The sequence below is a fragment of the Tiliqua scincoides genome, chromosome 1, assembly GCF_035046505.1.
Source record: "Tiliqua scincoides isolate rTilSci1 chromosome 1, rTilSci1.hap2, whole genome shotgun sequence".
Taxonomy (NCBI): domain Eukaryota; kingdom Metazoa; phylum Chordata; class Lepidosauria; order Squamata; family Scincidae; genus Tiliqua; species Tiliqua scincoides.
The window spans coordinates 232222237-232247303 of NC_089821.1; the positions used below are offsets into that span (position 1 = coordinate 232222237).

Sequence of the window (25067 nt, forward strand, 5' to 3'; positions counted from 1 at the left end):
AGCATACACTGCACACAGGCCCAAACAGATATGTCACGTCACTACATTTTAACATGGTGTAGCAGTTTTAAAAAAAAAATATATCAATGAGCCTTCACTGAAGAAACCTATGTCAGAAGCTCCTTTATTTCTCTGGTATGTCTACAGTGCAGCAAGTGCTAAGTAATCGAGACATGATATGGAAAAATAAATATTCTAAGTAAAAAAAAAAACCCCATCTTTCTGCCAAGTGTCATTATTTCAATACTGTCACAACAATTAACATATTACAGAGCTTCAGTCACTGAATTACTTCCAAATTTCACACCTCAAAGATGGTGCGTTTCTCCTAATTATACCATCTATCTCACAAAGAGAGTCCTTAAACGAAAATAGTTTTGTTGGCAAAAATCCACTCAGATTCCGACAGCTGTTGAATACAGCCTGCTATAGAGGCTTCACTTGAATCACGTTGACTTTTGTGCCGGTGTGTGAGGTGCTGTCATCTATTTGCTGTGTGTCATCGCCTGTGATAATGAAAATTACAGAGGAAGAGCTGAAAGTCACTTTCTTCTTTGGTCGATCACCAGCCTTCTGGGACATGACGATGGGCCTTATGAGCTTCTCCTTGCCCACTGCTGGCCTTTCTTTCAGGCTCCTCTGCAATCTCAAGAGGCGAAAGCAGAAGAGCTGCATAAGGCATCGTCGAAACTGCAAAGAAAGGAACAGGATTAGAGTGTGAAAAGTCAAAGCTTTAAAGGCTCTGCTTTCACCCAGTACATTCAAGTGTGCAATGTAAAATGGGTATCTGTCCCTGAAACACTGCAGAACCCTTTGTTTGCTCTTCCTCCTCTAGTAGGTTCAAACATATCAAGTCTCTACATTCAGGCTTCATTTTAGTATCTCCTTGGCCATCAACAGTTTCAGAACTGGAAATTATCTGCACCAACAAGTTATGGGATAATGCTACAAAGCCTCTCTGGTTCTTCACTGTACATTTTGAAATGTTCGCACTGTTCCACAGGTAGCAAGAATAATGGAAAGCTAAGCAATTCACACATCAGAATACTACTTTGGGAGGTGCCTCTCGTCCATAATTTCAATTCACTTAAGGTTCAGGTTACAGTGAACTGTCAAGACAAAAAGTAGGCTTCTGAGGGGCCCAAGTTACCTCCCCCTGGAAGAAACCTTTCAGCTTTATTTGCAGCCAGCCTGTCTTTTCCTTCCTTCAGGGTCATTTTTGATATGCACAAAAATGACCCTGAAGGAGGGAAAAGACAGTGGCTGGCTGTCTTAAAGAAGGCAAGCAGAGCTCTTTCATTGATGTGATTCTAAAGGAAGGAAATGTGTACCTACTGCCCAGGCAATGGAACTAATGGTTTGCTATTTTGCTATGCAGTATAATGAAATGATCAATGAAGTGTAGCAAGGAAGGGAGCACCAGCCTATCTGACTCAGCACGAGGAGTGTGAGGGCAATGAAGAGGTTTTACTCCCCAAGTAATGTTTTACATTGTCAAAACTAAGGGCAAAGGAAGCCATTTCATTGCCCTCTTCAGTATAGGGCAATTGCCAAGGTAACAGGTATGCCTTCCATCTTCCCTACATTTGCTCTGCAGCACTCACAAGTCCTTGCCTTGGGCCTACCTCTTTCCTAAAATGCTGAAAGGGAAAGATGTGAAAATATTCACAAAAATTGCATCCCCTGACTTAGAAAGGATTATGACATATCTAGCTAAGAACATAAGAACAGCCCCACTGGATCAGGCCATAGGCCCATCTAGTCCAGCTTCCTGTATCTCACAGTGGCCCACCAAATGCCCCAGAGAGCACACCAGATAACAAGAGACCTCATCCTGGTGCCCTCCCTTGCATCTGGCATTCTAACCCATTTCTAAAATCAGGAGGTTGCACATACGCATCATGGCTTGTACCCCGTAATGGATTTTTCCTCCAGAAACTTGTCCAATCCCCTTTTAAAGGCATCTAGGCCAGATGCCATCACCACATCCTGTGGCAAGGAGTTCCACAGACCGACCACATGCTGAATGAAGAAATATTTTCTTTTGTTTGCTCTAACTCTCCCAACACTCAATTTTAGTGGATGTCCCCTGGTTCTGGTGTTATGTGAGAGTGTAAAGAGCATCTCTCTAGCCACTCTGCCCATCCCCTGCATAATTTTGTATGTCTCAATCATGTCCCCCCTCAGGTGCCTCTTTTCTAGGCTGAAGAGGCCCAAACGCCATAGCCTCTCCTCATAAGGAAGGTGCCCCAGCCCAGTAATCATCTTAGTTGCTCTCTTTTGCACCTTTCCCATTTCCACTATGTCTTTTTTGAGATGTAGCGACCAGAACTGGACACAATACTCCAGGCGTGGCCTTACCATAGATTTGTACAACAACATTATAATATTAGCCATTTTGTTCTCAAAACCTTTTCTAATGATCCCAAGCATAGAATTGGCCTTCTTTACAGCCACCGCACGCTGGGTCAACACTTTCATCGAGCTGTCCACCACCACCCCAAGATCTCTCTCCTGATCTGTCACAGACAGCTCAGAACCCATCAGCCTATATGTGAAGTTTTGATTTTTTGCCCCAATGTGCATGACTTTACACTTACTGACACTGAAGCGCATCTGCCATTTTGCTGTCCATTCTGCCAGTTTGGAGAGATCCTTCTGGAGCTCCTCCCAATCACTTCTGGTCTTCACCACTCGGAAAAGTTTGGTGCCGTCTGCAAATTTTGCCAGCTCACTGCTCAACCCTGTCTCCAGGTCATTTATGAAGAGGTTGAAAAGCACCAGTCCCAGGACAGATCCTTGGGGCACACCGCTTTTCACCTCTCTCCATTGTGAAAACTGCCCATTGACACCCACTCTGTTTCCTGGTCTTCAACCAGTTCTCAATCCATGAGAGGACCTGTCCTCTAATTCCCTGACTGGAGTTTTTTCAGTAGCCTTTGGTGAGGGACCATGTCAAACGCCTTCTGAAAGTCCAGATATATAATGTCCACGGGTTCTCCCGCATCCACGTGCCTGTTCACATTTCAAAGAATTCTATAAGATTCATGAGGCAAGACTTACCGTTACAGAAGCCTCAGCAAGGCCTGTTCGTCTATGCCAGGGGTGCCCAAACCCCGGCCCTTGAGGACTCCCAATGCGGCCCTCAAGGAGTCCCTAGTCTCCAATGAGTTTCTGGCCCTCTGTTAATTTGTTGGAGCCCGCACTGGCCTGACGCAACTGCTCTCAGCAGTTTGACCTCTTGCTCCCTCCACTGCTTGCTGTTTCACGTCTGTGATGCACTAGCGGCAGCAAAGGAAAGACCAGCCTTGCTTTGTGTGAGGCCTTTAGCTATTGCAAAACATTCTTCCATTCATATACGGTCATCTTTAAATGTAAATGTAAACTTATGTAAATTTATTCAAATTTTAAATGTCAATTAATTCTTTTTTTCCCCCCGGCCCCCAACACAGTGTCAGAGGGATGATGTGGCCCTCCTGCCAAAAACTTTGGACACCCCTGGTCTATGTGTTTTGAGATTCTATCTTTGATGAGGCATTCCACCATCCTACCCAGTATAGATGTTAGGCTGACCGGCCTATAGTTTCCCGGGTCCCCCCTCTTTCCCTTTTTAAGATCAGTGTGACATTTGCTATCCTTCAATCTTCTGGCACCGCTGACGTTTTGAGGGACAAGTTGCATATTTTAGTCAAGAGATCAGCAACCACTCTTCAATTCCTTAATAACTCTTGGGTGGATGCCATCAGGGCCTGGTGACTTATTGATCTTTAATTTATCAATGAGGTCTGAAACATCTTCTCTTTTAACCTCTATCTGACTTAATTCCCAGCTCTCATCTATAGCTTTTCATCTATTTCATAGCTTTCATCTACGGAACAAGAACTGTTCCATAACATTTCATCAGTCATTTTCAGTTGCTTTTATGATTGCTATTAAACTTCACTGGTACCCAATGTGAGATCCAGGTACTGAATAGAATAGGGGTGTGGGGGGGGGGTAAAACTCCAAGATGATATAACTCCAAGTATCTAGGACCTCATTCTTGATCTCCAAGAATCAATTAACACACCCATTTGGGGAGCTTTCTTCCCAGTCCACCCAGGTGTGCAACCGCATCTCCTGTTCCTAATTTAGCATTGCATCAGTCTATGGCAACCAAAAGCCATCATTAAGGATAAAAAAAAAATAATGTGCTTGTGTCTAGGTTATATGGTAGGGCCACATCTTATGCAAGAGTTAGATTCTGAAGTTAGCGTGGAAGGGGAAAACCAAGTATTGTCAACTACCTTAAATCTGAAAAAATACATACTGTCTAAGAATTATATACTATGAGAGACTCTTGGGAATTGAGACAACTGAGAGCTGCCAATTTATTCTCCCATCTCATGCTCACTCAAAAGTATATACTTAGTAAGTGGAGTGATGGGTGAAACCGCCCCCATTATTTAAACTGCTATTTCTCTCTCTCTCTCTCTCTCTCTCTCTGTTAGTCATGTATACCTTGAATTTTCCCAAGTAAAATGTGCATAAGATGTCGGCCAACTGTAAATACAAGCTAATTCACATTGCTGGGTAGTGCATTACAGTAGAACTCACACTTTTTACAGTAGATGGACTACTGGAAATCTTAGTCATGGCATGCTTTTGCCACTCTTGATTTTTGCTTGTAAGTTCAGTAGACCTTGCTTTCCAAGTCAGAGAAGGAGTTAAGTCTTTCCTATTTGCTATTCCACCATTAAATGAGAACACATTTGTGAGATAACAAAAGTGTGTATAGTTTGTGTAGTTCTGCTTTACTGTCCTCAAGTTGAGAAAGTGACTTTCTGTAGTGCACAATTTGATATGACCCTTATGACATGAGTTAACCGGCTACTTTAAATTGCCTACCTTTCTGCTCATGAAGATGTAGATAACTGGATTGTATGCAGTGCTTGATTTGGCAAAGAAAGATGGGATGATAGCCACTGTTGGAGTGATAAGGTGATCATATCCATAGGCTATTAAGAGAGAGACCACAGCATAAGGCATCCAACAAATAAGAAAAGTGGCTATCATTAAGAGACACATTTTAGCCACTCTCTTTTCATATCTTAGGATTTTGATCACTTGGACGGTCTGTAAATCTTCAACACAATGGAGCTGGAAATAAGAGAAAACAAGATTGAAAAACAAAACTTATTAAGAGTAGCAGATATTCAAATTCCCATCCCTTCAGAGATTATTAATGCACTCATAGGAGAGCTCATTCTTGTCACCTAATCAAAGTTTCTTCTCTTTCTTGAAAAATTAAAGCCATAATTCCTTTCCATAGAGTGCATGATGCAAATGGCATTGTGCCCAAATGAGCCCTTGTCATTTGCAGTGGCAATGGTTACATGAGGACATGTAGTCTCTCTCTTGAGTATAATCAGCAAACTCCTTATGCAAAACGCACAAAGCAGAATGATCACCACTGTTCCGTATCAGTTTGGAGGTTGATGGTGGAAGATCAACCTGATTGACCAGCAACCATATCCCAACTTCATTTAAATAAGACCTTTGTTGCTATATTAGCTGTTCTTGAACAATAAGCTTGAACAAATCATTCATGGAAAACTAACTATATACTTTTTTATAGTTATTCCATTGCCTTAATTATTCCATCAAGAGAATTCTTGTACTTTTAACTAATACTAGCATTTTTATATATGTATTGATTTTAAAAATAATAAAAATATGGGACTACCTTGTTTTAAGTGTAATTCAGATAAATATAACAGATAAATTACTGTTAAACACATAGCACTTTTTTAAGCTCTCTGGGGGGAAAGGGTGCACGCTATGTATCACTGTATAACATTTGCATAAAAAAGGCAAAACACTGTAGATACAAAATGCTTGATGTCCACACTAGGCTTCTACTGGGGCAATTTGATATTGTGGAAAAGGAAGGATTCCTAACGAATTCTTAGTGTCTATTAATTCATTCAGCATCCACATTGCTCCATTTAAGTCTAGCATCACACTTCAAATGCAATGTTCTTGGTTTGTACACTTGCAATCCATCTTTCTATAAATATTTCTTTTTCCTCATTGTCCAGTATTGATGCCTGTTATAGTACAAGAATTAGAGATTCTTATGGAGTTGCTCAAGCCAGTATGTGCAGCCACCCAGGATTATTCATAGTTCAATGATTTGTTCCATTCCCCTTTTGGAAAGTAACATTGTGTACTGTACTAGGAATAGGTTCTTTCAGATCAAGGATACCAACTTCAGTCGTTATAGCAAAAAAAAAAAAAATGTAACAGATAATAACATGTTTCTAGGACAGCCTTGTCAGAAATGCAAAGCAAAATATGTTTTATTTTCAGTTAGGTATATAGCTATCTTTCTCATATGTGCCACATTTTGATCACCATAATTAGCAATCAAGGAGGATTTTTGAACTATTCAGTGACAAGCCTCTGCACTCATCAACTCACCATTCGTATTGCGTAGAGAATATGCCCATAGCAGTAGGCCATGATCCCAACTGGTGCCACTAGACAGCCAAGGAAGAAAAAGAGGACAAAGGATGTATCATGGGGCTCTTTTGATCTCCAGTCCACTGAACAACCTAATCCATGCTTTTCCAGAGCGTAGTGGTTCCAGCCCAGGAGAGGCGCCCCTGTCCAAGCTAAGGAATACAGCCAGATGTACGTTATTGCTCGCCATGACCATGAGAAATCAATAACTCTTGCATGTACAACTCTGATGTAACGTTCATAGGCCAGGACAGTGAGGGTCATAATAGAAACAATTCCTGCAGAAAGATATAAAAGAAAGTATGCCTTGGTCAATCATTGCATTTCTTCTATATACAGGCTTGGGATTTGCTATGTGTGTTTTGTTGTTCTGAATACCTGATGCAGTTATACCCTAGATTAAAACAGTAAGCATTTAACAGACTGAACAAAAAATAAATTTGATGTGTACCCATTACTGATAACATCAAAGCTTTATTAGTAATATGTTAGCAGGGGCCACTGGCCACTACCTCAAGATGTTAGTTGAAAACAAGAACCATATTAAAATGATTAGCTTTTGTAATGAAAACACTGGAAAAAATTAGATTATGACCAGTCTCTATCCACCTCTATTTGTACAAAACACACTTTGCTATACAGAATGATTTCAAAAAGTAGTCAGTGGAACATTAATGGCTAAGTCAACAGATCAGGAGTTCTGCAACACTCTAGTAAATTCCAGTTAAGACTCAGATAGTTTGATCAGTCAGAACACAATCCATTGAAGGTGGGATGCAGGATACAAGAAGGTGGTTTGCAAATATAGTAGATACTGTGTCACACAAGCCAGGCTACTTTCTCACTGAATGCACTGCTGATCAGCACATACGTACAAGGATTACTGAGGCTAAAGTTGTTCGAGAAACTTGTGAGAAATAACTCCAGTTCCATATTTGCAAAATAAGAAGAGCACCTGTCACATGAGGAACTAGTGCACGATGAAAGAAGCAATGAAAACCAATTCTCATAAAAAGAATTGAAGAGGGGGGAAGTGTATAGAAGGGAGTGGGACTAAGTTTCAATGAATGGGCATGAAATTTAATCAGAATCATTTCCTGAGCTGTAATTATCAGTATCAGTCTCTGCTTCTGCAGCTACTCTGTTGTGTCTGTCATTATCACAGTTATTATGGACTTCTAAAAACTGAAGGTTTGCCCGGATTGAAACAAGCTTCTCTACCCTTTCACATGTCAGTTTATTTCTTGATTTAGTGTGAGTGTTTCCAACATAGACCAGATTCTTTCATATGCTGCAAAAGATGGAGGAATCTGAAGAAGGCGAGAAGAGGAGTCAGAGGCTGTGTTGTGCAAAGACCTTGCCACCATGTTGCAGGAGGAATACGTTTGGCAGAATCCCAGATTGCATTCCTGGACCAAATCCCTGAAGATGTTCCATATTCTGCAACATTTGAAAGTACCTTCCCAACATCAAGTCCTAAATGTGATGCTTGTTTTGTAATCTAGTCAAATGCAGTAACAGTGCTGTCATCACTTCTTTTTCCACCATTGAATCTTGGATTCAGCAAATTTGCAGCAGCATGAATTGGATGGCAACCAAATTCTTCCCCTTTTTAAATAAAATCTTTCACTTTACTTTCTTCTGTAGTTGTAAGCGGAAATATACTGAGATTTTCAAAAACAGTTGTTTTTATCTTGGTCATTAGATAAGGAATTTCTGACAAAAGTGCACTATCTGATTCAGATGCAGTGACTGCTGCAGCAGTTGGCTTTAGAATCTTCAGGGAATTTTGTAGCTGAATCCAGAAGACATCCTGATCAAGAACAGTGTTTCTCACACTCCTGGGTACTTTAAGATCTTCAAATATTACTGTTTCTTGAAGAGCTTCTTTGTTTTTTAGTAAATTTTCAAAGGACATCACCACTCCAGCCCACCGAGTTTTACTACAGAGCTTCAGTGTCACTATTTTATTCTTTTCATTTTTTCTTCTTGAAAACTGCAGCTACAATATGAGTACCTTTTACATGTTTTATAATTTCTTTTGCTCATCCATAAATCATTTGAAGGGTGTCTAGTTTCACAATATCATGAAGAAGCAAGTTGAGCTCATGAGATGCACATCCTATTGCAGTAATATGTGGATACTTCTCCATTATGATCTCCCATGCTGCTTTCGTATTGCTGGCATTGTCAGTCAGCAAAGCAAATACTTTACCACTCCCAATTTTCTGTAGGACTTCACATATTTTATAGCTGATATACTCTGCAGTATGTCTGTTCTCTCCTGTTTCAATGCTTTTGTAAAAAAAACTGGTTGAGGTGTTGTTATAGCAAAATTTATAATTCCTTCTCCTCTCACATTTGTCCACCCATCTGTAAGTAGTGCAAGACACAGTGCTTCATTCATTTTTCCTTGCAGATTCCATGACACATTCATATTCCGACTCCAAAAGAGGCTTGCTCAAAGAATGTCTGCTGGCCAAATGGTATGATGGTCTTAGTAATTTCAAAGCTTCCTGCCAGTACGTATTTTCAGTTATCAATTTTTTCCTGATCTTCAGGTGTCATCTTGTCTACAAATGAAATTATTGCATAATTTTTAGATGCAGCTGTCTTTAGTATCTGTTTACTTGAAGATGCTGCTGATGGGACAACACTGTGTTGCTGCTGATGTTACAGATGGAGTAGAAAGAGGACTTCTTGAACGAGAACGTTGAGAAAACTATGTGCATTTTCATCATTGTGGTCCTCCTCACTTAGATCCATGAAGGATTTTTTAATATCTACAGGGCAATTGTGACATACAAGAATGTGTTTTATCATTATGTGACCCCCGAGACTTTTCGGCGAGGCCTGAAGACCTTGCTGTTTAACCAAGCCTTCTGACTTCATGGCCTTTTTAACATCTTTTATACATTTTTAGTTGCTCTTTTTTACAGGCCTGATTCCTCTAAGGACTGCTGTTTTATGCTCTTTTATTCTGACTTTTATCTGACTAGTTTTTTATGGGGTTCTGCTAATGTGTTTTTAATATGTTTTTATCTGTCGTGAAATTATGTTTTAATCTGTTTTATATGTTGTTAGCCGCCCTGGGTCCCTTTGGGGAGAAGGGCGGGATAGAAATAAAGTTTTTATTATTATCCACAGTCAGGGAATTAGAGGACAGGTCCTCTCCTGGATTGAGAACTGGTTGGAGACCAGGAAGCAGAGAATGGGTGTCAATGGGCAATTTTCACAATGGAGAGAGGTGAAAAGCGGTGTGCCCCAAGGATCTGTCCTGGGACCGGTGCTTTTCAACCTCTTCATAAATGACCTGGAGACAGGGTTGAGCAGTGAAGTGGCTAAGTTTGCAGACGACACCAAACTTTTCCGAGTGGTGAAGACCAGGCATGATTGTGAGGAGCTCCAGAAGGATCTCTCCAGACTGGCAGAATGGGCAACAAAATGGCAGATGCGCTTCAATGTCAGTAAGCGTAAAGTCATGCACATTGGGGCAAAAAATCAAAACTTTAGATATAGGCTGATGGGTTCTGAGCTGTCTGTGACAGATCAGGAGAGAGATCTTGGGATGGTGGTGGACAGGTTGATGAAAGTATCGACCCAATGTGCGGCAGCAGTGAAGAAGGCCAATTCTATGCTTGGGATCATTAGGAAGGGTATTGAGAACAAAACGGCTAGTATTATAATGCCGTTGTACAAATCTATGGTAAGGCCACACCTGGAGTATTGTGTCCAGTTCTGGTCGCCGCATCTCAAAAAAGACAGTGGAAATGGGAAAGGTGCAAAAGAGAGCGACTAAGATGATTATGGGGCTGGGGCACCTTCCTTATGAGGAAAGGCTACGGCATTTGGGCCTCTTCAGCCTAGAAAAGAGACGCCTGAGGGGGGACATGATTGAGACATACAAAATTATGCAGGGGATAAACAGAGTGGATAGGGAGATGCTCTCACATAATACCAGAACCAGGGGACATCCACTAAAATTGAGTGTTGGGTGGGTTAGGACAGACAAAAGAAAATATTTCTTTACTCAGCGTGTGGTCGGTCTGTGGAACTCCTTGCCACAGGATGTGGTGCTGGCGTCTAGCCTAGATGCCTTTAAAAGGGGATTTGACAAGTTTCTGGAGGAAAAATCCATTATGGGGTACAAGCCATGATGTGTATGTGCAACCTCCTGATTTTAGAAATGGGTTATGTCAGAATGCCAGATGCAAGGGAGGGCACCAGGATGAGGTCTCTTGTTATCTGGTGTGCTCCCTGGGGCATTTGGTGGGCCACTGTGAGATACAGGAAGCTGGACTAGATGGGCCTATGGCCTGATCCAGTGGGGCTGATCCTGGTAGCATTTGGAAATGCATATTTCATCTGACAATATTTGCAAATCACATTTTTCTTCTCAGAAGAACTTGTAATGTGAAAATGCCTCCATATGCTAGATGTTGGTCTCACCATTTTCCTAAGGGGAGTAGGAAAGAAAAATAATTTAATGGCTAATTTTCAAGAAGACACTAATCTATGGTTGTGGGTAGGGGAAGTAAAGAACCAGATTAGTAGTAATTAAATTATTATTTACACAAAGGTTATAAAGATAAACTAATGTAGCTAAATGATTCAGTTTTCTGGAATCAGATAAATGTAAACTCTTAACTTTTTAGCGGCACAATCCTAACCAGGTCTACTCAAAAGTAAGTCCTATTTTGTTCAATGGGGTTTACTCTCAGGAAAGTGTGGTTAGGATTGCTGCCTAAATTAATTATATACTTTCAGGTCCTTTTTGTTGCTCTGTAATTGCTTCCAATGCTTTGAGGCCTAGTGGACAGAACAGAACCAAACATTCCCACCAACATGCAAACACAAAACTGAAACCTTCTTCTTTTCTTGTGACAATGGCAGCACTTCCTAAAGGAAGAAATGCATCTTGTTCTTGCATTGGAGAGTTCAGTTTGTAACCTAGGACTTGCTTGTCCTCAGTGCACAGAAATTAGAATAATCTGATACCATACATATTTTTTAGAAAAATATTTGGAAAATATTTGAACACCTTGTTTTAAAATATTTTATTCATCATGACAAAATAAAACATTCCAAAATCAATTTTTTGGAGAAAAAACAAAAAAGGCCTCAAGAAAAAAAATGGAAAAAATGGTGTTTTTTTTCCTAATTTTTCCAAGCCTTCACATTTCTACACCTGAGTGGCACCTCCCTTCCTTTTCACTCACTCTCAATCTCAAGTGCTGTCACTTGAGACTGCTATCCATTACTCATTACATTTCCCATGTTTCTCTGTGAAGCTGCCACATCACTCTTAGCAGGGTTCCTGCGCTTTTTCAGAATGCATGACAGCCTGAATCAGTGGTGTCACTAAGCGGGTGCGGGCCGCACCAGGTGACACGCGGGGGGGAGTGACGCGCCCTGGGGGAGGACGCACTAAAATTGCGCCGTTAGGAGCTACTGGGTCGTGCCATACACCGTTGGATGTGGAATGTCCAGCGGAGTGCAATGCAAAAAACAGAATTGAAATCGCTCCTTTCGTTCAAAGGTTATGGCCAAAAAACCAGAAGGAAAAAAATGCAAAGAGCCCTATGGAAAGTGAGCCGTATTACGTGTTTACTCGTGAGTAGGCAAACTTGCCATAGTCCATCGGAAAGGGTAGGCTGAGAGGAACCCAACGACACCAGTGGTCACAATCCAATGAATGCAGCCCCCAAAAATACGAAAAGGAGGTCCCTGCGTCCCTCCCAGCTGCGAGGCTATTGAGCTCCATGGAAAGCAAAGCAGCCTCACGGTTGCGTTTACTCACGAGTAGACAGATAAGCCTTGGCTGGTGGTCAGGTCAGGTAAAGGGGAATGTGAGGACAGCAGAATGGTCCTGATCATTGGTCCCGAAAGCAGATCCGATGGAGCTGCTCCAGAAGGCAGCTCCAGAAGGCAGCCTCTCCCCCCCCCCCCCCCGAAAAAAGGACCAAAAAGAGGCTTCAACTGGTAAGGGGAAGTTTTCTGTTTTGCACTTGAAAAGCCAGGAGGGTCTTTATTTTGATATGCCTGAAATAGAAAAACTTTAAACTGAGCACTGGAGAGGGCTGGAAATCTCACTGATTCTTTTTTTTTGGGGGGGGGGGGTGTTATTGCAGGCAGGCTACAGAGTAAGCTCCATTGACCACTATGGGACTTACTTCTCAGTAGACATAGGATTGGGATCACAGGCTGCAATCCTACCCACACTTTCCTGAGAGTAAACCCCACTGACCACAATAGGACTTACTTCAGAGTAGATTCACTTGGTGGAACAGGACTGGCTCCCCCTTATTTAATTATTTCTTTTATTTTAATTTAATTATTTATAATTACTTATTTTAATTTGCTTGATGATGTCACTTCCGGCCATGACATCACTTCCAATGGGTCCCGGACAGATTGTCATTCTAAAAAGTGAGTCCAAGTGCTAAAAGTTTGAGAACTGCTGCAATAAGGTGTTACTTACTGTTGACATGGGTGTGTGTGTGTGTGTGTGTGTGTGTGACTCTACAAGTTTTCAGAATCACTAAAATCAGAATTTGGAGGAATAAAACCATCATGTTATATATCAATCAATATGTAATTGCACGCAGAATGCAATGAAACAAACCACATTGAAATATCTGTGTTCTAACAAAAGGTACAGCCAAAAAAACAGTGGAGGCGGGGCAATAGTACATCACCACACCTACCACCTGGGGCATTGCCCCGCCCACTGCATGGGGTGACACACAGGCCTCCTGCACCAGGTGACGTGATTCCTAGTGACACCACTGGCCTGAATAGTACATTGGTGCAGCAATATCTAGCCTGAAGAAATTGCAATAAGGCATGCTTAACCCCACATTTTGCTCCCCCAGCTAGTTCCCAGACTGAAAATAAGTATAAAGCACAGGCTTATGGGTGGGGAGTGGAGAGATGTTAAGGATGCCCTGCCTGCTCACTGATATTTTCTTCCCATTACGCTGCCATCACTATTAACCAGCAAACATGTGTTTTGAAACGTGACATTTTGCCTTAAGGTTAGAATGGTTCAAAGATACACGTCATAAAAAAATAAATATACTGGTAGCTTGTTTTGGAAGGCAGGTCTCCCTCGTCTTAGTTCAGGGACGCTCATTTAATTTAAGGATTTACTTCTCACTGCCAGGATCTATTGTTAATGCTCCAAAGCTTCCCAGGGCTTAGAGATGCAAGAGCTAAAGATAGCCCTCTCTTTCTCAAGCAAGCACTGTTCTACAGGCTTCACTGAAAGCAATGCCTAATTACATTCTGTAAGTCAAAGGCATCTAAGCATTACTTTTGGCTTCTGAACTTGCTTGCCCCTGAAAAGCTAAACTATTGCCTACAACACTTCTTACATCCCTCGTATTATTGATCCCTCAATTTAATGCAATGACTTGTAGCTGTGCGATGTACTCTTGCTCAAGACATACAGAAAGAAACATACAGTTTGTATATTTTCTGTGTGCAGCAATATGTAGCCCCAGGAACAATGGATAAACAGGACTGGCACTTTATGGCATTCTACAGCTTACTGCCTGAAAGCAAAGATCTTGGGACTATCTATATTGTTTAACTGTAAAACACCTCAAACAAAAGAAGAATCAGTCAGCTATTAATAGTGCACAATGACTTGGTTGTAGAAACCATTACCAGAGTTGCAGCTCCTGCAGATAGCATAGATTGCTCAGTAGAGATGACTGAAAATGGTGCTTATTTTACTCAGAAGCCCATTGTGATCAGTAAGATTTAGGTTGTAATCCAATCCTGCTCACCAGAAAAAAACACCTCCACTCATAAACGCTTGCTCAAGAGGAACAGAAAACTAGTTGTACCTTCTGAATGGTTTTTCTGTCAAAGTAGAATATGGGTTCTGAGTTGAACATGAAGCTGCCCATCACCACACTGCTTATCACCACATATAATTCCAACATCTAAAAGACAGTTTGTCTATTTTTCAGATGTCTACCTGAATAACTTTTTATTCTCTCCCCTATTACCAACCTCTCCATTTTAATGTCCCCACTTCTGTACTGAGCTGCCTTTCTCCTAGGGTTCTACCACTTTCCCCAGTACCGTGATACCTAATCTCTGCTGTCCTTTTGATTTATATACTGTAACAACTTTTCTTCAAATTATGTCACCCTCTACTGATTTTTCATCAGTGTTTCTAAGTCCTCCTCTTTATCAACAGAACATGTTGGTGCAAAATTCCAATCCCAAAGGGGAGTTAACCTTCCTCTTTTCTGTATCATCAGAGTGGCCTGCCACCCCTTCTCCTTTCCCACCTTTCAAAAGAGCATGGCTTGATTTGGACTTTTAAACAAGTACCCACAGTTACACAGGAAGCTGCTTTATGCTGAGTGAGACCACTGGTTCCTCTACCTTAGTACTGTCAACACAGATCAGCAGCAGCTCTCCTGGTTTCAGATGGAGATCTTTCCTTGCTCTTCCTAGAGATTTCAGGGATGGAGCCTGGAACCTTCTGCAGTACTCTTTCACTAAGCTACAGCCTGGCATGCAGGCCATACCAAGTTTACAGATGAAACCACTTCCACAAGAATGACTGTGATGGATTGTGGCAGCAAAAACAAAGTTGAGGTTTCTTCCCCCCCCATACTTCTGTGTCACACACACATCTCATTTATACACTTGCCTACCAAAAATCACACCACATGCATCTGATACAGTGGACTGAAGTCCATAAAAGTTTAAGCCACAATTGTTTAAAGATAGCACAAGGCTCTGTTATTTTAGAAGATATCCAAGACAATGGCAGGGCATCATACTGGCTTGGATCCAAAGATAGGCTTGAGCACTCTCTTTCCAAATTTTTTTTGAAGTTTGAAAAGCAGCTTGTGAGATAGCAGAGATCCATCATTCAAAAGGAATGTGTTTCTTTCAGTCAGAGACTCTACTGAGTGGGCATCTTTGGATCTAAACCAAATCAGGATCCAACCCAATGTTACCAGTTCTTACCTTGTTCTTGCATTTCTAACTGCAAGAGCTGTCTGAGACACTGCTTAATTTTATTTGAAGAATAGGTTAATTTCCATGTCCAATAGCAGCAAAGAATGACACATTTCTACGTAGCTCACATCCTGGTTGGCTCTCTCCTGGGGGAGAGAGAGAGTCTCTGACTCACCTCATCTAGTCAGCCCATACACTCCAGTAGGAAACATGAATAAGTAGGCTCACAATCTCAGGCTTTGGCATAAGTGTTCAGTTCTGAAATATCATATGTAGGTCATCCATGAGTAACAGCTGGCAAAGAAAGAGGAACAAAGGGTGGCTGCCAATTTTACTGCAAGGAAGATCAGTGTATGTCATATCTCAGGCAAGAAGGCAATCCTTATATAAATTTTAAATGTCAGGTGAACAACATAGAAATAAAATGCATTAAGCGCCACATACTGTACATCTCAGGGAGGATGGGCAGCCCAATCCTGAGCTGCCCAGATAACCAAGGCTCAGAGGCACCAAAAAGGGCTGCCGCCGAATCCTGCGCCTCCTGCGCTACCACGGGAGGCTCCTCAGGAGAAGGGGATGTTTGACCCCTTCCCCTGAGTAAGGTAAGCAGCCCTGCAATGGGGCTAGTCACTTTACCGCCAACCAAAAGGTTAGCAGTAAAGGCGCTTGTGTAAGGCGCCACAGCCCTCCATGAGTGCCCTGGATCTTGCGGAGCTCAGCTCCGCTGATCCTCCTCCCACTTGCCCCTCGGCACGCCTCCCGCTGGCCTCCCCCTCCCGGAACGCCTCCCCCATGCCCCCGCTTCCCGTTCCACAGCCAGCTGTCCCGGAGACCTCCGAGCCACAGAACCTGGGCCACCGCCCTGCGCTAGCCCAGCACCGGCCAGCACTGGGCTAGCACCGGTGGGAGCCCAGTGGTGAGCCCCGCAAACGTGACTTATGGCACGTTTGCGACTGTGGTCGGTGGCAGAGAGCCGTGCCGCCGACCACAGGATTGGTTCCAGGTTTTGGTTCATGGTGCTCATGGTGAGTGTTGATTCTGAGGTAAAGATTTTGGCTCAATGTCCCACCCCTTGAAAGTTCTGAAGAGAACACCATGCCACAGTCGAGATGTATGGAAAAGTAACGATATGATGCAGATGATAATACTCTCTGGAAAAACTGTCACCCACATCCTGACATGATAAAACTGACAGGCTGCATTGATCAGTTGTCTGTTTGGCACTGTTAAGAACTGAAATAAGAGTTGGGACCATATGATAAGTTAGCGCACTGATCAATGCACCATTTAAATAGAGTATTCGCCATCAAGGCCGTCAGTCACAAGCAGTGTTCAAGGCATAATTTTTCCTAGGCTCATATTAGCATCCCAAGAACCACAGTGTCACCATTGTAAAGACGTCCCTGGTCCCTGTGGCTGCAGAGAGAGATTCAAAACTATGATAGCAAAAAACCCAAGTGACAAGATTTTGCAGATCTACAGTTTCAGGAAAAAACCATTAAGCGCTAGATTCTATGCTGGATTAAGCGTACTGATTTCTTCATTTTTGGTTTCTAATCTAGTACCAGCATGTTCTCTTAGCATATCATTTGGGGTATTTTTGCCTGCAGAAGTCAACTTGGGTAAAAGAAAATTCTACAGGAAAGTAATTTAACACATCAGTGATTCTGTGTGTATAGACTGACCTAGTTTCAAAATAAATTTGCTTTTATTTCTCTAGGAACAAAAAAGAAAAATTTAACACTTGACTGAATTCACTTTCTTGAGTCCCCTGGACTTTTCAGAAAGGCTATTCAAAAATCAATCCTTGTAAATTGGACTACATAGGTACTGGTACTCCCAAGTCCAGGGTGGCCAATTGCAGCTCATGGTACTTTATGACTTGGATATGAATTGATCTGTAGCAGTTAAAGGGAGGAATGAATGGACTATAGTAGCTTAAGGCAGAATATGGGAAAGGGAAGATCTTTGGAATCCCTTCCAATCCTGCTCATCTAAGGCCCAGAAAAAGTATGCAAAAACCCAAGCAGAAATGGGCATTTGCTATGGAATAAATGCATGTTTGGAAGCAAAACTCAAGATGGCTTTCCTTTTCCATGAGTTTTTTGCCACATAATATCCAGGTACCTTTATCACTTTTTATTCTATGAGTTCCAAATCTTCCATGTGGGTTTTGAAAGTATAAGAAAACTAGTATGGTTTTTTTTATCTAAGGGTTTTGGCACCCTCACTCAGTGCAGGGTGCCAAGTGAGCTGGCACCCTAGACTGGCTCCTAGCAGAGCTCCCCATTATCCTCTCCTTGATCTGAGCTTCTCCTACCCTTGTGAAGAGCAGTCATCTCCACCTCCTTGCTTGTGATGAGCAGGGGAAAGAGCAAAAAAAGCTATCTTTCCTTGATCTTTTGCTCTGTGAATCTCATTGGGATCTGAGAAAGGAGAGAAGAGGAAGCCAGGCCAGCAATGAAGCCCTTCTCATCAGCATTTCAATCCTCTTCCCCCTGGAGGTGCCATGGGTGCCACCATTTACATTACCCTATGCGTGGCTACTCAGGAGTAAGACCTACTGTATTCAATAGTGCTTTCTCCAAGAAACTGTACATGGGATTGAAGCCCAACTTGTAGCAGAGGCTTACAATTTTTCTCACAAACTACTACATCGGTCTCCTTGCTGAAAACACCTTCATTAAACATGGCGCTTCCTTCCAGTTGGGAGTGGGGCGAGGGATTGGAGGCAGAGGCGGGGAAAGCTGTTGATAGGACTGCCTTATTTCTTGGTTGCAATCCTATCCTGCGCGGGAACAGACAAGCCAAGAGGGTTGCACTATATCCAGCGCAGGATTGTGGCCACAAGCAGCTCAGCCAAAGGCAAGGGGAAACATTTCCCCTTACCTCTGGGTAAGGGCCGCTGGCGCCTATGGGTCTCCTCAGACTTGCACCACCTCTTGAGGTGAAGCCGCTCGGTTCTCCCTGGGAACAGGGGTTGGGATTTGGCATAACTGCCGGATCCCAGCCCTGCCTCCAGCTCCCCGCATGCCCACCCGCCCTCTCCCCACCCAGGAACACTTCCCTCCTGCCTCCCTTTCGTCCTTGTGTCGGCATCCAAGTCAACGCAAGACGCTGGGAGGAAACTGGCGCGGAGGCTTCCGTCAGCCTCTGCAGGCCGGCACTTCTCAGAGCATCGGCCCAGCTTCCTCCTGAGGAAGTGCAAACGTGCCTTACAGCATGTCAAGGGCAGGATTGCACCCCTTGTCTCACAGATAGTATGGAGGAGAGGAGAAGCTAGTCTCAAGCAATGCCAGACCTGTGTGCCATTGCCATTGAGTTCAATGAGGCTTACTTCCAGGAAAGTGCATATAAGATACCTGCAGACAAAGGAAGCCTGCTGAAGAAAGATTGGCAGCATTAGAGGGGAGGATTAGTGTGGCTTTTGCCACAAAGACACTCCTATATTAAGTCAGAAACTTGCCACCATTCTCAGAAAGAACCTCCAGGGCAGTATGTTTTTAATATGGTTGCACTTTATTGAACAGGACTTTGACAAAATTTTGCCACGGTCACAATTAGGGAGGGATGCATGGAAGACTGACTGATCAGGGCTGGACAAGATAGTGGGAAGAGCATGAAACACAAAGGAAGAAAGTCAACTTTACTGCCTCCTCAAACCACATAGCAGAAGACTGAATCCCTCACATGCAGCAGACTTCAAAGAAGAACAAAGTTCTCACAAAACTATTATCTGCAAACCAAGGACATGCCTAAGAAACTGAGAACTCCCCTCACCACCTGTTTAATACTCTCGGGGTTCCCCTCCTCCCGCGAGTCCCCAACTTACCAAGGGAGAAGGCTGCTGGACCAGAGCAGAGGCAGCAGCCCTCGCAGCCCTCTCAGGAACAACCCTAGCAGCTCCAGGTGAGAGGAGGTGGGAGGGAAACAGAGAGAGAAAGGGGAGGAGTTGTGGTAAGCCCAGGAGAGGGCAGGCCCTGAGACAGGCCCTATTTGTACCCTCCCTGTGAGGGGAGGGGAGGGGCCAAAGGGGAGGGGTCTGCCCTACGTAAACCTGGAGGCCAGGGATGACAAGGCAGTTGGGAGTTAACAGAGCAGGCAGGAGGATCTGCTGCTAGCAGCCCCTGCTCCTGACTGGCAAATGCTGCCAACCCAAAGAGGGGAACTGGGTGACGCAACCCTCCCTTCTTGTGAGGGAACTAGTCTGAGGCCTCCACCAGGGGTCCCCCTCAGAAAGGCCAGGTGGGCCCTCCCCCACAGGGAGGCCTCACAAATACGAAGGTGGTGTTGCATGCCATCTGGGGGGGAAAGCTATGCAGTCAGACAGCCAGCAGCAGGGTGGGGGCTATCCAGTGTTCTGCATCGAGTGCCACATGTATGATTATATGCCTCTGGGGCATAAGTCATGGGTGTGTCCTCGGTGCAAGGAGCTCCAGGCTCTCAGGGAACGCGTCCGCTCCCTTGAAGCCTTGGTGGCCGACCTGGAGAAGCGCAGGCAGCCAGAGGAGGACCGTGGGGAGACTTCTGGGGACGATCAGGCTTCGTCCCAACCTCAGGCGTGCAGCTCCTCGGCTGCCCGGGTGGGAAGTCTCGGGACTGGAGGACGTCATCCTGGAGAGGAGGGAAACAATCCCCTAGGGGGGATCCCTTCTCCAGGGGATGGGCCCGTATCCGAGCGCACTCGGGATACTCCTCGGCGGGAGGGGGGTCGGGGGCTTCTTGTAGTGGGGGATTCGATTATTAGAAACATAGAGAGGGGGGTTTGCGACGGATGTGAGGACCGCATGGTGACTTGCCTGCCTGGTGCGAAGGTTGCGGACATCACTTCTCGTCTAGACAGGCTGGTAGACAGTGCTGGGGGAGAGGTAGCGGCTGTGGTGCATGTCGGCACCAACGACATGGGCAAGTGTAGCTGGGAGGTCCTGGAGGCCAAATTTAGGCTTTTAGGCAGGAAGCTGAAAGCCAGGACCTCAAAGGTAGCGTTCTCTGAAGTGCTACCTGTTCCACGCGCAGGGCCAGCTAGGCAGGCGGAGATCAGGGGTCTCAATGCGTGGATGAGACGGTGGTGTAGGGAGGAGGGGTTTAGATTCGTTAGGCACTGGGGAACGTTTTGGGACAAGCGGGGCCTGTACAAGAGGGACGGGCTCCATTTGAACCAGAATGGAACCAGACTGCTGGCGCATAACATTAAAAAGGTGGCAGAGCAGCTTTTAAACTGATCCCTGGGGGAAGGCCGACAGGAGCCGAGGGGCATCCGGTTCGGGACTCCACATCCCTATGGGATGAGGATGGGGAGGTTAGAGAACAACAAGACAAAGGCAGGGTAGGAGAAGAAATTGGGAAAGGTAGGGAGATGGGATGTGATAGACAGTTTGGCACAATGAGAGGATGCGGGGACAAAGGAGCGAATAAGCAGCCTGTCCTGGGGCATTCCGTGTATAAATGCTTTTATGCGAATGCCCGAAGTCTACGAGCAAAGGTGGGAGAACTGGAATGTCTGGTGACAAGGGAAAATATTGACATAGTGGGCATAACGGAAACCTGGTGGAATGCGGAGAATCAGTGGGATACCGCAATCCCGGGCTATAAACTCTACAGGAGGGACAGGCAGGGGCGTGTTGGAGGTGGGGTGGCCCTTTATGTTAAGGAAGGGATAGAATCCAGCAAAGTAGAGATTGAAGGTGGGTCCGACTCCACCGTAGAATCTCTGTGGGTTAAATTACCAGGCTTGAGCAGCGATGTAATACTGGGGGTGTGCTATCGTCCTCCAGACCAGAAATCTGATGGGGACCTTGAAATGAGGAAACAGATCAGGGAGGTGACAAGGAAGGACAGGGTTGTAATCATGGGGGACTTCAATTATCCTCATATTGACTGGGTCAATTTGTGTTCTGGTCACGATAAGGAAACCGGATTTCTTGACGTGCTAAATGACTGTGGCTTAGATCAGCTAGTCACGGAGCCCACCAGAGGACAGGTGACTCTGGATTTAATTTTGTGCGGTACGCAGGACCTGGTTAGAGATGTAAACGTTACTGAGCCATTGGGGAACAGTGATCATGCTGCGATCCGTTTTGACATGCACTTTGGGGGAAGAATACCAGGCAAATCTCTAACAAAAACCCTTGACTTCCGACGGGCGGACTTCCCTCAAATGAGGAGGCTGGTTAGAAGGAGGTTGAAAGGGAGGGTAAAAAGAGTCCAGTCTCTCCAGAGTGCATGGAGGCTGCTTAAAACAACAGTAATAGAGGCCCAGCAGAGGTGTATACCGCAAAGAAAGAAGGGTTCCACTAAATCCAGGAGGGTGCCCGCATGGCTAACCAGCCAAGTTAGAGAGGCTGTGAAGGGCAAGGAAGCTTCCTTCCGTAAATGGAAGTCTTGCCCTAATGAAGAGAATAAAAAGGAACATAAACTGTGGCAAAAGAAATGTAAGAAGGTGATAGGGGAGGCCAAGCGAGACTATGAGGAACGCATGGCCAGCAACATTAAGGGGAATAATAAAAGCTTCTTCAAATATGTTAGAAGCAGGAAACCCGCCAGAGAAGCGGTTGGCCCTCTGGATGGTGAGGGAGGGAAAGGGGAGATAAAAGGAGACTTAGAGATGGCAGAGAAATTAAATGAGTTCTTTGCATCTGTCTTCACGGCAGAAGACCTCGGGCAGATACCGCTGCCCGAACGGCCCCTCCTGACCGAGGAGTTAAGTCAGATAGAGGTTAAAAGAGAAGATGTTTCAGACCTCATTGATAAATTAAAGATCAATAAGTCACCGGGCCCTGATGGCATACACCCAAGGGTTATTAAGGAATTGAAGAATGAAGTTGCAGATCTCTTGACTAAGGTATGCAACTTGTCCCTCAAAACTGCCACAGTACCAGAAGATTGGAGGATAGCAAATGTCACGCCTATTTTTAAAAAGGGAAAGAGGGGGGACCCGGGAAACTATAGGCCGGTCAGCCTAACATCTATACCGGGTAAGATGGTGGAATGCCTCATCAAAGATAGGATCTCAAAACACATAGACGAACAGGCCTTGCTGAGGGAGAGTCAGCATGGCTTCTGTAAGGGTAAGTCTTGCCTCACGAACCTTATAGAATTCTTTGAAAAGGTCAACAGGCATGTGGATGCGGGAGAACCCGTGGACATTATATATCTGGACTTTCAGAAGGCGTTTGACACGGTCCCTCACCAAAGGCTACTGAAAAAACTCCACAGTCAGGGAATTAGAGGACAGGTCCTCTCGTGGATTGAGAACTGGTTGGAGGCCAGGAAGCAGAGAGTGGGTGTCAATGGGCAATTTTCACAATGGAGAGAGGTGAAAAGCGGTGTGCCCCAAGGATCTGTCCTGGGACCGGTGCTTTTCAACCTCTTCATAAATGACCTGGAGACAGGGGTGAGCAGTGAAGTGGCTAAGTTTGCAGATGACACCAAACTTTTCCGAGTGGTGAAGACCAGAAGTGATTGTGAGGAGCTCCAGAAGGATCTCTCCAGACTGGCAGAATGGGCAGCAAAATGGCAGATGCGCTTCAATGTCAGTAAGTGTAAAGTCATGCACATTGGGGCAAAAAATCAAAACTTTAGATATAGGCTGATGGGTTCTGAGCTGTCTGTGACAGATCAGGAGAGAGATCTTGGGGTGGTGGTGGACAGGTCGATGAAAGTGTCGACCCAATGTGCGGTGGCAGTGAAGAAGGCCAATTCTATGCTTGGGATCATTAGGAAGGGTATTGAGAACAAAACGGTTAGTATTATAATGCCGTTGTACAAATCTATGGTAAGGCCACACCTGGAGTATTGTGTCCAGTTCTGGTCGCCGCATCTCAAAAAAGACATAGTGGAAATGGAAAAGGTGCAAAAGAGAGCGACTAAGATGATTACGGGGCTGGGGCACCTTCCTTATGAGGAAAGGCTACGGCGTTTGGGCCTCTTCAGCCTAGAAAAGCGACGCTTGAGGGGGGACATGATTGAGACATACAAAATTATGCAGGGGATGGACAGAGTGGATAGGGAGATGCTCTTTACACTCTCACATAATACCAGAACCAGGGGACATCCACTAAAATTGAGTGTTGGGCGGGTTAGGACAGACAAAAGAAAATATTTCTTTACTCAGCGTGTGGTCGGTCTGTGGAACTCCTTGCCACAGGATGTGGTGCTGGCGTCTAGCCTAGACGCCTTTAAAAGGGGATTGGACGAGTTTCTGGAGGAAAAATCCATTATGGGGTACAAGCCATGATGTGTATGCGCAACCTCCTGATTTTAGGAATGGGTTAAGTCAGAATGCCAGATGTAGGGGAGAGCACCAGAATGAGGTCTCTTGTTACCTGGTGTGCTCCCTGGGGCATTTGGTGGGCCGCTGTGAGATACAGGAAGCTGGACTAGATGGGCCTATGGCCTGATCCAGTGGGGCTGTTCTTATGTTCTTATGAAAGTAATCACACCAAAAACTTGATGTCAGGGGAAGTAGAAAACTCCAGTTCAAGACAACCCCAGGTGAGGTGAGAGGAGGGACCCTGAGAACAGAGCCTGGCCCAAGGGAAGACTGAATGGCCCTTGGCCTCAGCCAAGCAGATGAAAGATGGAACCCAGAGCATGGATGTGTGTGTGGAGGGGGCTTCTTCATCTGCGCACTTCTTCCTGCATCCAAACTGAGAAACAGACTAGGCCTTGAGAAACAGGCTGACCTTGAGGGAGGGTATTATACAAGAAAAATCAATGTAAAGCTACTATTTTAACATGATCTATTGAATAAAGCTTTTCTTTAATTGGATTTCACTGTCTAGAACTGTCTCTTTCCAAGAGAGGAAGAAGATTCTGCTACACTACAGGGATAAGAACTGGGGAAGCCTGAGCTCCTCCCTTGGTCCTTCCCTTCTGCTTGGTAGGCCACTTTGGCCTGGGTCTATGAGAAGACTACAGTAATAATACTCAATGCAGGGAACCTGCTTCTTGAAAGCCAAGTGCTGCATGAAACAGCACTAACAAAGACACCATTGAAGGCAGTATGCAGAGGTGTTTGAAAATGTTGGGTTTGTTTTTTTTGCAGATTTCATAATTTAAAAAAAATGAAAAAGGCAGAAAGTGGTATGTATTTTTATTCTAAGTTCTCATTTTTATTAATTTTGAATGCTTTAGAAGTGTACTAGATAGCTGATACTGTGTCAGCAGATGCAGCCACTGTATTACTTCTAACTAGAAAAGTAATCAATTTTAATTTCTGGAAAATATCTTAACCACCAAAATGTGGTGTTGTGTTTTTAACAAAAACACCCACCTTTAGCAACAGGAGCTGATTGACCCCACCCTACCCAGAAGATGCGGCTTGTATTGGCTACAATGGCTGTCAATCAATCCAGGATGAAAAGCACTGTAATGAAAAAGCATTAAAGGAGAAAGCTTTATCACATGTATTATTGCAGTTGCTAGAATGTGGAAAATAGTGTGCTTGAATAATTTGTATTTTTCTGCCATACAAGAAGAGCTAGTGCTCAAACTCCTTTTGGGAGTAAAGTGCACGTCTGTAAACTGAACTGCCTGTGAAACTAAGCTCTTGGATATGTGCTTATACACAGTCC

At 44.2% G+C, this 25067-nt stretch overlaps 1 protein-coding gene across 1 annotated transcript in view; it reads right to left on the minus strand.

Annotated features, from left to right (window-relative positions):
- Positions 1 to 426: 426 nt before the first annotated feature.
- The window catches only part of OPN3 (opsin 3), a 28979-nt gene continuing 4338 nt past the window's right edge, over positions 427 to 25067 (minus strand). Inside the window, exons 2-4 of the mRNA XM_066623057.1 lie at positions 6463 to 6782; positions 4888 to 5139; positions 427 to 690 (exon numbers count right to left, since the gene is read on the minus strand). Coding sequence (XP_066479154.1) covers positions 427 to 690; positions 4888 to 5139; positions 6463 to 6782 — 836 coding nt within the window. The remainder of the gene's footprint in view (positions 691 to 4887; positions 5140 to 6462; positions 6783 to 25067) is intronic.